Source organism: Bombus affinis, unplaced genomic scaffold (assembly GCF_024516045.1).
Source record: "Bombus affinis isolate iyBomAffi1 unplaced genomic scaffold, iyBomAffi1.2 ctg00000243.1, whole genome shotgun sequence".
Classification (NCBI taxonomy): Eukaryota; Metazoa; Arthropoda; class Insecta; order Hymenoptera; family Apidae; genus Bombus; species Bombus affinis.
Genome location: NW_026108939.1, coordinates 23,787 through 37,539, shown reverse-complemented (window position 1 = coordinate 37,539; position 13,753 = coordinate 23,787). Strand labels below are relative to the sequence as shown.

Genomic DNA, 13,753 nt, shown 5'->3' with positions numbered 1-13,753 from the left:
ACAAATCTGCGTGAAAATATCAACAGCGGTCATGGAGGAATCTGGTAGAATCTTTATTATATAACATCGTACAATGTCTCAACTATAATTTCGACAGACGCGAGCTACGTTCCACCAAATTCGAATCACCGTTATAGTGCTCTTTACGTTTATTTTGGTCGATTAACTATAATCGCTTTACTTAGACATTATTATAGACATTACTTAGACATTGTATTATAAAAACTAGTCTAATTTGGACCATTAACGTATTAATTCTTGAAACGATGACAACATAGAATTTCGTTCTTAAGTGTACAATTGTACACGCCTTCAGTTCACACGAACTGATACCAGAATCATTCTTTCCTCTCGTTCCATCATTGGACCTTATGCCTCATTAATTGTTACCGTAACGTATCACGTAATTCATAATTGCACGGCTTAAGCATTTTACTCTTGCTTCCTGGGTAACAGTTTCGACGTCACCCAAGTATTATTTATTGCAGGCAATAGATTAGATAATACATGATTCGGACTGAAAACAGGATTGCAATAACAAATGATAATTATTTACAATCTACTTGGATGAAAAGATGCAAGCTTTGAATATCATTTCTTTTGCAATTATGCGACGATTGAAATAATATTTGCTTTGATCGGTATCTAACGTTCACAAATCGACCTTCTCATTTTTCTTCGTTCGTTAACCGACCAAAGTCCACGTTTGTTTCTTCTATTTCTCCGATGATATTTAGCGAACATGAGCGGTCAGACTCGTGTACTTCACATTCAGCGTCATTTAATTCAGTCGGTGAATGGTAACGCGTTATTACCCTGTGAAATTGCAGCAGGTACAGTCTAATACGGCATAAATTATGGAAATAGTTCGCACACTGATGTGGATTTGAATCATACGATTTCTTAGAATTGATTCTATAAGTTTGATTATAATGTATGTTTATTGCTGCGTCTAGTTTATTGAAAAGTACACATTTTTATGTGACAGAAGATCTGTAATCATACGATTTGCGTAATTATTGGAGAAATGAATCAGAGTATCTTGTGATTTATATAGATAGCTAAAATTAAGGCAGTCGTTATCGTTGTATATGAAAAATATTATTATCTGTTAGGGGATGATGAATGATTTGAATGAATTCGTGGAAGATCTAAATTAGTCGAGGAAACATTGGCTTTGGAACAATTTTCCTATATTGTCTTGTTGCCAAATAAAACGTGCATTGTACAGGTTGGAAATTTTTCCTGAAATTAATGATAGTTTTGTCTCAAACTTTTTTTAAACCTAGCATAATGCAATATTTTCTACAGTTGCATAAACGTGACATTTGGTACACGTGATTCACGCATACTTTCCGCCGACGCGAGTTTAGTCTGTGTTGCAATTTTTTGCAGTAATACAACACTTGTTCGAGGCTGTGAGTTAGCATAGCTTTTGCTGAATACTTATCGTCTACAAACAAGAAAGATATTTGCACACGTCAAATACGTCCGTGACTTTCATCACGATATGGAAGATTCCGACTTTTCTTTGCATACGCAAAACGATATCAGAATATTAAAATCCACGAATTTCCTTACACGTGATAAACGTGTGCCACGAACGGCGCGTGATAAAATGATGATAGAGGTCATGAACGATCGAGGGTAGCATGAAATGAACTCTAAGTTCTATAACTAAATCGGCACACATGAATCGTTAACGTAACTCAATTGAGAAGAGAGCGTCGAATCGTCTAGAAACACTCGTACTCCTGTTCCAAAAGCGTTAGTGCCAAGAAGGTGCGCTTTGTCGTTCAATTATTATAAATAGAATAATACTCCCAACCATCCGTTGTATTATCGCGTTGTTAAGTTACTTGTAAAGTCTACCGATTCTTTCGAATATCGTTTTAAGGCTCTTAGTTTCCATATAGTACTATTTTTGCAAGCATTTGTAAAACGTTAACGATAAAACGAAATCCAAGATTATCTTATTTTTGGAATCTCGAGCGATATTTAAATCGCTCGAGATTACTCTAAATATATTTTGACATAGTAAAAATAAATTTTAATTCAAATTTCCCGCATAACGCCACTTTTTTAATTGCTAGTTTCCAGCTGAACACGGAAGATGGCAGGACGGTTCCTAATCAATACAAATTGATTGTTTGATGCGTATGAAGCTGTTTTACCTTTCCCTACGCTAGTGGCGCTGCGTGATATTCTCAATGTTATCATTCATCATATCGATATAATGTGGCGTTTACACTTTGGACACTTTTTGAAGCGACTATGTTGTGTTTGAATGCGATCTGCGTTTTAAACGAAGAAAGATTTCCTGCAAAAGGTACACAATATCATCATATTTTTGTTTGTATTATTCTTTTATACTGAACTTTTTCCCTGCATAGAAATGAAGAATTTGTAGGTTATGTTATCTATTGTATTTACATATATCGCGTAGTATGATAAATATATAAATCATATGTATATGTTTTTACTTGTATATTGGAATATATTACATAATTTTTGTTTAAACATTGTTACAGTTGGTTGGGCGTCGTGGCAAAATGTTCAAGGCTTCGGAGAACCTCCTACAGTAAAGTCACAAATTTTGAACCTTATTAGGTCCATACGAACGGTGGCACGAAGTAATTACAAACAAATTATTTTAATTCGTTTGATAATTAATTTAAATATAACAGAAATATGTTGTTTGTTGCAGTTCCATTGATATTCCTAAATATCGTAACAATAATTGTGAAACTGGTGCTTGGGTGAAAGAAACGATTGATGGTGTAAATAAAAGGACAATGAGCTGTGAAAAGTGATGTACATAAACGCAAAATTACATTCTTTTATTTTTACCTTTGTATCGAAGAGTAAAGTATTTTTTATTATATCGTGTTTCAGCATATTTTTGTACTGCAAGTATTTTAAAAGATAGCAGTATTTATATATGTTGTTTCTATCTATATCAATTCTTATTTATTTTTATATTATTTTATAAGCTTCCAATTGTTTAATTATGTTGGATACGTTTTACATATTTTTCTAATCATCGTAGTGAAGACAAAAAATTCTTCATACGATAATGCGGTAATACACAACAAACCTTTTATCATATCAAAATACATATATTTCCATATATACTTAAATATTTATCTAAAATATCATTCATCATTTCGAACTTTTTAGAATATTTCTTTCCACGTTATCTAGCAGTTCCTGTTCCATCTGCTCTAAACATCTGCTTTTTCCTACACTAAACAGCATCTACTTACTTCATTTTGCCAATGTCTACAAATAAACTTGAAACAACCGTCGAAATTCATATTGCAACATCAACTCTATAAAAGGAAGTTTGTCATGCGACATCAACATGTAACTGTAAGTTGCAGTTTAGTTCCATTTTTTTTTTATCGACGCCAACAATTGAAAATCTCATATTTCGTTAGGAGAATCGTCAAAGAATTGAATATCTTTTTACTTTTATTTTTTTTTTCGAAATTCTATTCACTCAAGACACGTGCTCGGAACTTGTTTCATTTTCTCAATTAGTCATTTACATTTTATTCTTGAAAGTACGGGGAAATTCATGGTGAAGAGATGTGGCGAACTTCCGCTACAGGACGTCTCTTTCCGTTAAGTGTCTTCGAATGTACTCTCTCACTCATAATTTAAATCATAAATCAACAGACGAACGTACTGTAAATTATGTTCGACTTGGTGTGAGGTGTAAGTAGTTGGACAGGATGCTCATGTCTGTTTGTCTTCGTATCTTCATAGACGACGCGATGACGCACGCGGGAAGCCAATGATTTTCTCGTAACTTTCTCCCCTTCTTCCCTTTCTCGGGGTGGAAGTAACATATATACATACACATCTCCGTGCAATCAATAAACAAGTGTCATGTTGACTTTGCATTCTGTCATTAGCTACCAACAACTCAATTTTTGTCACATTTCAGCAACGTGCAACAAATTTCCTAATTTCTTAACTTCTTATTGCCAACTTTAAAATCTTATATCTATCTTTAAAGGATCAACTTATTTTCCTCGAGTTATACCTTGAAATATAGATACATGTCTCACGTCTAAAATAGATTCACTAAACACGGAAAATCGCCACTGAAACGCACATTTGTTTACGTCCGCTTAATCATATATTCAAAACGATAAATAGAATGGTTTAACTGTTTCAATTTCCTCCGTTAGATTTAATTTATAGTGTCCATTAATCTTGGACGCCTTCGCGGTCGATTGGAGCGGAAATCGTGAGGCAATATAACGACTGGATCACTTCTGGCTGATCTCCTTCACCGTAATAGTCATAGAAGTGATAAACACGTTTGTGCAATCGAATCCCTGCCATTTACACAATTTCTGAGCACGTATGGGCCCATCAAAATTGCACCGCTTTTTTCTCTCGTGCAAGTTCCACAGTTGCAAGTACGACCTGCATTCCCTGGACTCTTTCGTGTAATGCTTGCCCAAGTTACATAACCGACCCTCATCAGAGAATCTCTCTTTCCTTCTTTTTTTAATTTTTTCTTGCGAATGGCTGAAGCTGCTCGATTAGCTGCGCTGATACACGGCAGTGCCTATTCCATTTTTCGCAGAATACAAACTTGTTGTTGTTTAGCTATTTCATATTTTTCCTTTGAACAATCAGATGAATATGGAAGATGATAGTTTCACAGTGTATAAAGAAGTTGTTTGGTAGTGTTTGAGCAACGAAGAACATCCTATGAAAGGCTCCAAGCCTTTTCACGCAATATCTCCTCCACGTTTTTACTATTAACGCCTTCCGCTCTCTCGATAGTATTTTTTTTTTTTATTGTCCACGATATCTCGCCGACATCAAATATTTATTTTTCTTCTGTAATGTGTTACACGCTCTCTTGCGCAAAATCAGCTCGATTAAACACAACGACGTTAGCAGGAATACGGAGAAATATCCAGCTTGATGATTTAATTTAGCTGTAGCATAGCGTTCGCGACTTATTCTTCATTACGGCGTGTTTAATTGCACCAGGCTCGCATTGTGTCGAGACGCTGGCTGATTACTTAATTCTAGCACACGTTACTCAATTTCTAATTACCCGAGCCGCGGAACTCCTGGCGATCCTAAATCGAAATTGTTTCGAAAGCCACAAGAATTTCCTATTTCGTGAGAATTTCCATATTATCGATTTAATCATACCGCTTTCAAACAGTGCAATAAGATCATCATAAAAGACAGACATTCCCATTGAACATTATGGATTTCATAAGGCAGGCACATCAGCTCTTCTAATGGAGGAAATTCTAGCGCCTGACTTCAATAAGTCTGTTACGTGTACCGATTGCACAAACAACGAAATCTAAACACGCGTAAGCGATTTCACGAGGCGTATCGCGGCTCGTTGTTCAGCGTCTAAACGTTTCCATTGGCTACGGACTTACGTACGTCGAGTCACAGTTGAAAAATTTCCTGTAAATTTCTGATAACACGGAATACTATCTCGTCGAATTGATTTATAAAATTCGATTGACGTTAATAGTAGAAATTTTCTGATCGGTTATTATTTGTTTTTCAAAAATACATTATCCGAGATAAAATTGAAACCTCGAGACAAAATTTCTGTCAACACAAGATACTATTTCGTCGAATCGTCTGTAAAATTCTAATGACGTTCGTTAGAAATCTTCTAACTGATTATTATTTGCTTCTCAAAGGTACGACATTATTCGGTAATAATTCAAAATCAAGAGTACACTACGTGCGCACGTAGTAGAGTCTCGCTCACGTTGGAGCGAGTAGAATAGCGAAGCGAAGCCACTTTCGAATCCCTGACCGATGTCCAGGCTTCTTCGATCCGCTTTACGAGCATCTGTTAAACGCCGCTCGTGAGAATTTACGTCATGTCCAGGCTGGAGAAGCTCGTGAGCCCAGAGGCGATCTGCGAACGAACCATCGCGGTCGGTTCTGATCGGTACAGTGAAAGGAGAAAGGCGTCTGTTGAACGAGAAGAAAACAAATTGGTCGTCTTTAAAGGAGGAGGAATATTCACGTAGCTGCGAGCGAACGCCCAGAGGTCACGAATGGCATGGGACCTAGAGTAAGAACTTGATGGTTGTAATTCAGGAAGAGACCAAATCGATAAGGAAAAGAGAAATTAAGGACAAGGAAGAGGAACAGCGAAAGATGGAGAAGCTACCAGAGAATCGTCATTGGTGAAAAGACACGTCGAAATAGAACACAGGCGGCTGTTTCAACGGTGGCGACGTTTTTTTTTATTTTTTTCTACAAAAAAGCCTTTATACAAGTATAAAAAAAGATGCGTAGTTAAGGAATAGCGTTTAAGACATATAAAAAATATAATGTATTTGTGTTGTGTTTCTTGTATTTACGTATGTGTTTCGTGTCAGCGTTCGCTCCGTTCCTCGAACTCATTTTTATCTTTTATTCCTCGTTTTTCATTACTTTTTCTTTTTTCTTTTTAGATAAGTTGTTCGATCTTCCTTGAAGTAACTGTTAGACCAGGTTCGATGATGTACGCGTTCAGTTCCTCCTCGTACTGTCGGATGACGCAGCGAACGCTGTGGAAAGCGTGTGTAAATTGTATTTACAAGGCGCGTTCTCGCGCCGATCGCGGCTTCGACTTCGGCTCCGGCTCCACAGCTATGCCATCTCGAAGTCATAACTATAATTGGATAATTGAATTTTATTTTAGCTTCAACCGAGAAAAAAGAACTTTCAACTATATGGAAAAATTATTATAGTATATTGAAACGGGGGCGCGCTTATTGATAATAATTCCTCTCTCACTTTCGATAATAGGTGAGAATAGGCAAAATTTAATTAGAATTATCGGAACTTGAATTATTGCACTTACGGAGTTTTATAACAATTATGGATTTTTATCTATTTTCAAGCTGAGCTAACGGTATATGTATAAGAGGATAACAAAGAGATGACGACATTCTTGCGCGCACTTTAACAAGCAACTTGAAACGACTTGGATACTATGGACCAACAGCGATCTAATGAGATTTTCGCTGCTTATACCTTCATGTACGCTATATAAAACCGCCATCAATAAAAATTCACGATTCACGGAAAGAAAGAGAATATAAAGGAGTGCATTTCTGCCGTGTGAAAAACGTTAACGGCGGTGCTGGGTGACCTCGTTAACCGAACACGTGGATTTTCGTGGTAATACCTTTTTCTATCGTGCCTGCATAATTCCACCGTAATGAGTGGCTTTGATGCTTATAATTCCACCGGTATCGCTTCCGATAGCAGAGTTTCCAGCTAACGATACTTCTCTTCGCTTTGACCAAATGTTTCATTCCATCATAATCCTTAACAAAGTCAATGTGGAAATTTCATCAGAGAAGAGAACCTTGAAATTTCTTAATTCCGTAGAAAACAGTATCAATTGTGCGTTACTAAATTCCTACGCGAATAGGTACAGTATCGTAGAAAATATGAGTAGGAGGAGCTTGAGTGAAACTTTGGTTGTTAATGGCATCGATAGTAGATGTGTCGCTATGTTTCCTTTGAGTTTAGTGTTGCAAAAGCACCAAGATTATAGGAATTTAGAGAGGATTATCCGGACAAAGACGACTATATAGAGACAGCCTTAACGTAGAGGAAGGAAATAATAATGACCCGAAAAATAATTATCATTAAATTAAAAATAAAGCAAACAAATTACATCTGTACTTCAAAACTATCTATTTATATCTTAAAAAGGTCTAGTATTTACCGCGTAACCGATAGTTAGACTAAAAAGAAAATTCATAATAATCACTACTCTTGTTGTTGTTACACGAGACAATCTCACCTTAAGATATTTAACCAATTTCATGGCAATAAAAATAATGGTTGGAACGAAAATGTCCTAAAGGATGTAACACAATTGAAGGATATTCAAAGGAAATGTGCGAGCATTTTATGCGGTTAATTTAATCAAGTAGGCGCCGACATAAATCCAGGCGAGCGCATTCTCGCGAATGTCGTGGAAAAAGGAATACATTCGAGTATTTCAGGCACTATAGGCAAGGGTCTTTTGTGAGCTGCATAATAGTAAAAGCATACTTGATTATTGGCGTCCCTCGATCCACGAAAGACAATGCAAACTCGTGTTTACACACGAACATGTACACAATTCTTTGGCAAAGGAATTTAAGCAAATTTATGCCTGTAAAGGATAGTTCACGCGAATTTACGATTCATCGCCTCTCGAGCGCAATTGATATCGTTCCAAGGTAGCCATTGTTGACTCGTTACATTCTCTCTCCCGATTTTATCGCCTTAGCAATGTGTACGTTGGCAATAATGTACCTTTTTCCAAAAAAACATGTCGTTGGGGGCCAATTAATCTGACGTCATTCAGCTTTGAGACAATTTACGATAAGTGTAGTAGGTGAAATACAATTCAGTAGGGTCGTAAAGCGTTAAGCAAGGTCACTAATTGATCTAACTACAATTAAGGCCGTACGTAAGAGTCTGCCCCAGATTTTAAAAATTTATATCATCGCCAGTGGTTCAACGACGTGTCATAATTTAGAAATATAGAAATATAGAAATTACTCGAAAATATTATTCTGTTTTTAAATAAATAAACTTTTTGGAAATAGAATTTTGGGAACAGAAGTAGAAGCAGGATTTCATTCACTTGGACTCTATTTGTTGGAAGGAAGTTTTATTTAATATCCGACTAACTGAACTTTTGTCGATTGAATTCACTTATCTACTATTTTACCCACTCGAGATATTCAGAACGGATGAACACAAGGTGTAATGAAACTGTTCAAACTTTGAATCATCCCTTAAACTCGAAGTGTCTCGTTTAATTCGACAGAGAGCCGGTAAACCGATCTCCGGCCACTTTAATCATCCAACAATTTCACGCTGGGATTCGCTCGAACGCCGTTATCTTTCCCGGTTGACGCGAAATCTCATTCGAAGATGGAAGAACCTTCAACCGTGTGGAACAGCAGTCAAACAGTGTATCAACGGAATGCTAAATCAAAGCTTTCGAAAGTGACTCTTATCGGTATAGTCACAATTTACGATAATGTGTTACGCACAGACAATATAAAAATTTGTCTCGAATGAAATTCGTTCTTCATTAGAAAACAATTTAATAGATAGACTCACGAAAATTCCCACCTGTTTTTCGTCAACTGTTTTTCAAAATACACCTAACATTCTTGTATGTTTCTAGTATTTTTCCAATTCATCGTGATATCATTCTTTGCGAATTCATATTGCTCGCATTCTAAAAAAACACTTACCAAAATCCTTACATCTGCAAGGAAACGTGCAATCGAAACGTGTAAATCTCAGCTCTGGCTCATTTTATGATCGCTCTATATTTTTATTCGTGGTGTACGTATACGCGTGAACCTTGAAGCGAGATACAGTTTGGCCAAACGAATTTGACGAGACGCGTCTGGAAAAGGAAAAATAATTTAATAAAAGCCGGTTGACTATAAACCCTTTTATAACACGGTTTCAATCACAAGCTGGCCAGATTGGATATCACGTTACAATGGTATTTATTCCCGATGATGACCCGTTACGACGACCGGATCCATACGCGACAAGACAGAGCTAGCACCTCGTAAATCGAAGCCCAAGACATTTAGGATCATTAAATGAGGCTAAGTGCGATAGCGGCCGTGATAGGATTAAACAGGATATATACAGTGGCCTGGCTATCTAAAGCTTGTGTATAACGCGTGTCCACATTTTTCATGAATTAATACATAATAAAGCGGAGAGACCACTTAGCGTCTCGTAATTTTGGCAAAAGTACATCGTAAACACTGACGAAATATGATTGCATAAAGAACAGAACCTGCTAATTTCGAAAAAAGTTTCGTGTACGTTTTGAGTGGAATTTCAAAACTTTAAGAATGTAATATAGTAGAAAACAACAATAACGAGGACAAAGAATATTTTTTCCAAGCCACTTTTACGTGGAAAAATAAATTACGATCGTTATTCGATGGTTAAGTATTCGACAATCTGGCGAGCTGTAAGTATTCGCATTAAAAATAACGAGATGAAACTCCAGGAATATGAAGGTACGGGAATGCGTGAAGAAAACGTTCGTTTAATCAATTTACTAGCGTCCATGGCAGCTGTTACTAAAAGCCTGTTGTTCAATCTAGCAACGTGAATGGAAATTACAATTTAAAACGGGTAAAATACTTCTGGACAATCTCTTCCTTTCTCTTTTTCTTTCTTTCTCTTTCTCTCTATCTTTCAACTCACGGCTGCAGTTAATAAAATTCTGCATAGATACAGTTTCTCTGGTTGATGTGATTCACGCTTGGAAATATCGATTTCGTTCGTTCGAGAATATAGCAGTCTTTTTCGTGCGTAAATTGAACTAGGAAGTTTCGTGGAACGTGCTACGTACGTTGGTGGAATATCATTGGCGTCATTAAGCTTCGACTATCGATTTTCAAGTCGGTTGGCGTTGCGACGTCATTCCCCGGGGCATAAAAATTTCGCTTTATCGATTAATACAATCGCGCCTATTTGTTTTAGAAGAGGAACTAATAGAGAATTTTTATTTTTCGAGCTTTTTCTACATTGCAATTTAACTTTGTTACGGTTTAAATTTTGGATAATTGAATTTTATTTTAGCTTCAACCGAGAAAAAAGAACTTTCAACTATATGGAAAAATTATTATAGTATATTGAAACGGGGGCGCGCTTATTGATAATAATTCCTCTCTCACTTTCGATAAATTTTCTAATAATAGAGAAATATAGTTTGGGCGAAGAGCCCTCAAAATAACAGAGCAGAATTCATTTTTGTCGAATGATGGAATATTCGAATCCTTACACACAGAAGAACGGAAAAGTTGTGGATTTAGAATTATCACGATCGTCATGAAGCACACGAGTTAACTTTCAATTAAATAAGCAAAGATAGAACTCGATTGGGAAAATAATTTACATCGTTGGTATTAATTCGTCGAATTGATATTTTCAATCTTCCCGGTATCACCTGTACGCAAGTTAATTTCCATGGAAATCTTCACAGCACCACATTTCCTGGATATTTTGATAATTAATTGCTCGTGTATCATTTAAAAAGGCACGTGTAGAATGCGTTGCACGGTACCACGCATGTTACCTAACAAGTTTTAATAAAACCCGGTGAAAATCGATTAATTACTGCGGCGGAAAATTCTGAAAACGTTGCATTGCACCGCTCTACTTCGTTTCGTGGTTCTCCATACAGGCACAAATGAAATAATCAAACTACGATTCTTTCCAATACCAGCGAAACGATGCACGTGCGTCCCGCCGATGTAACAATACATTGTTATTTCGCAGAGGTTTTGTTATTACGTGGTTCTTTTATACCAGATACAATACCCGTGAGTTGTAAAATTATTTCAAAGACGCGAGTTATGAAAATTGAATTGGATTACACGTGGTTGGTATGGATGAGAGCAGATTGCGAGAAAAAACTCGGATTTCCTATCAAGAACCGCACAAGATTAGCAACGTTTTAACGACTTCCGATGATCGATTTCGATTTCGTAGAAGAAGAATCGTGAAATCGCATGGGGGCTACTAATTGGGGCGTTGGCAAAATAATCATGCATCGGACACATGGTCGAATCGAAGCAACGTTATTCGTTTCATTTGCACTTGCTAAATTTGTAAATAATTGCTAGTTGCGGACAACCGGTCAAATCGATTAGTAAAATCCTTGATTCCTTTCTTCCTGTTAAAATAGTTAAAAATAGTACTGTTTTAAATATTATATTAAGTGTAAACGCGCGAAGTAAACGGTCAGTAACCATGGAGATTGGAAACATGAATAGAGATGAAACAGAAAAGAAATAGTCTTATTTTTCCAGCGACTGTATAATTCCAAATCATCAGAGAAGATTACACTTTTCAATCAATATTCGATTAAAAGAGACTTCATTTTGAAGACTTATTCACAATCGAGTTTATTGCTCGCCGCATTATTGTTCTTGTCGAGTAGAATAAAAGTAAATAAGATGCGGAAGAACGCGATGCGGAAGCAATTTTCTTCCATACAGAATAATTTAGCAACCTAATGCTATTAGCCAATTGACAAGCTGCAAATTGTACATGTATTTTTTACAATTTCACAGTTTTACGCGATATAAGATAATTGCATAACATGCAATTTCCAAAATTTACATTTAAAATTATAATTTATTATTATCGATCACTTGTAAAGTATCATTAGTTCAATCGTGCAAGGTGGACAGTTCCTATTACCCAAACTAATAAAAAGAAATAGAGAGGATTAGCTGGTGAACCTTTTTCATTGGAACTGCTCGATTATCCGAAATCCCATGGTCCCTACTCGGACAAGTGAGATTCCACTGTATTACCTATCTTTATAGTCGGACGATATGCGTGTGCAACAAAATTTCCTATCTGTGGTCGACAGGATATATGAAGATAAGAGCAGCATGGGAGAACCGAGATTATTTTACAGACTCGGTTTCTATGAAATTGCAGTATAAGAAAGAAAAGGAGAAGGTAATCCAGTCTTCGAGTATTTACAGTCTTCGAGTGTCCACTCTCCCTTGGGTACAAAGAATCCTCTGTTTCATTGCTAAACGGCACTGTCAGCGCTTTTGTCTTCCGTCTGACTAATATCGGTTTCTACTACTAATCTCGTCCAGCTTCGCCGATATCCATTGTACTGGAACCTATCCTTTGAACTAGTCCCCTGAATTCTGATCTCTTGTTATTCATCGTATTAGGATAATTGTAATAAATGGGTAAAATGATTACAGTGTGTATCAAATTTAACAAATTGAATTCTTCCGTCATCATCTGAGAGAACTGTGATCGTGCAAGTTTTTCTGGAGCTTAATAATTCTGTCGAATGAATGGTGCTTCTTTGACCGGACTGATTATAATTACGGTGGCACAGCTGGTTTTAATATTCTATATTTTAATTCGCTTATTTGGAGCTTGATTGAAGAAAAACTCCGGAAATTCTCGGATTTCGAATACAATTGTTTCAATTTGTCATCAGGTAACCTATTTATATCTCTCGGATACGTAATTCAAAATTGTAATATAAAATAATTTTTATTCAAACGACTGTAGCTTCTTTTTTTAATCGCGAGTAAAGAAAAACGAGACTGGCCTGTAAAACTATTTCTCTATGATTTTATGGCACAAAATCGTTGACACAGACGTTTTATATGTACCTTAAAAGATCATATATTTAAGGATAAAAATGTTGAGTAATTCGTGACAACACAACGTCCGAATATTTTGAATATTATAATGAAAAAAGAGAGGTTTACGGGAAATTGAGAAAGATGTTGGTCCTTTTAAACTGAAAAATATCACGATATTTGGCCGTCAAGCGTCAACGCCATTCATCGCACGCAAGTGCAATTTTTTCAATCCATCAATCCTTTCTCGATTGACGCGTTCACTGTAAAGGTAGATGATAAAATGGAGTTCCGAGGACGTTAAACAAATTTAATCCCAGTAAGACGATGATATCTTCTCGAAAGAATCACAAAAGACACGGAGATACCATGCCGTTAAAAAAAACAATTTGGTTTGAGGAAATATGTCGATAGGCTTAAAGTTGAACTAACCTAAGCTTCTTAACCCCTCTTACGAGCTTGACTGTGCTACACCATAACGAGTAGAAGGATTAGTTAGGTTTGCTCGACTTTTTCTTTGTATTCGTCGGACAACGAACTAGTATGTAATATGTAATATATATAGAAACATC

General features: G+C 36.3%; 1 protein-coding gene across 1 annotated transcript; it reads left to right on the top strand.

Annotated features, from left to right (window-relative positions):
* Positions 1 to 1,027: 1,027 nt before the first annotated feature.
* LOC126927824 (immediate early response 3-interacting protein 1-like) lies at positions 1,028 to 2,882 on the top strand. Its single transcript, XM_050743822.1, has 4 exons — positions 1,028 to 1,037; positions 2,207 to 2,329; positions 2,532 to 2,633; positions 2,708 to 2,882. Exons 1-4 carry the CDS (start codon positions 1,028 to 1,030, stop codon positions 2,761 to 2,763), a joined length of 291 nt encoding a protein of 96 aa, XP_050599779.1. The 3' UTR covers positions 2,764 to 2,882.
* The last annotated feature ends 10,871 nt before the right edge of the window (positions 2,883 to 13,753 follow it).

Bases quoted from the DNA above. Each gene is read 5' to 3' on its own strand.
- LOC126927824 (XM_050743822.1), top strand. The intron at 2,330-2,531 runs GTACACAATATC...ACATTGTTACAG, and splicing joins AGAAAGATTTCCTGCAAAAG to TTGGTTGGGCGTCGTGGCAA. The intron at 2,634-2,707 runs GTAATTACAAAC...TGTTTGTTGCAG, and splicing joins CATACGAACGGTGGCACGAA to TTCCATTGATATTCCTAAAT.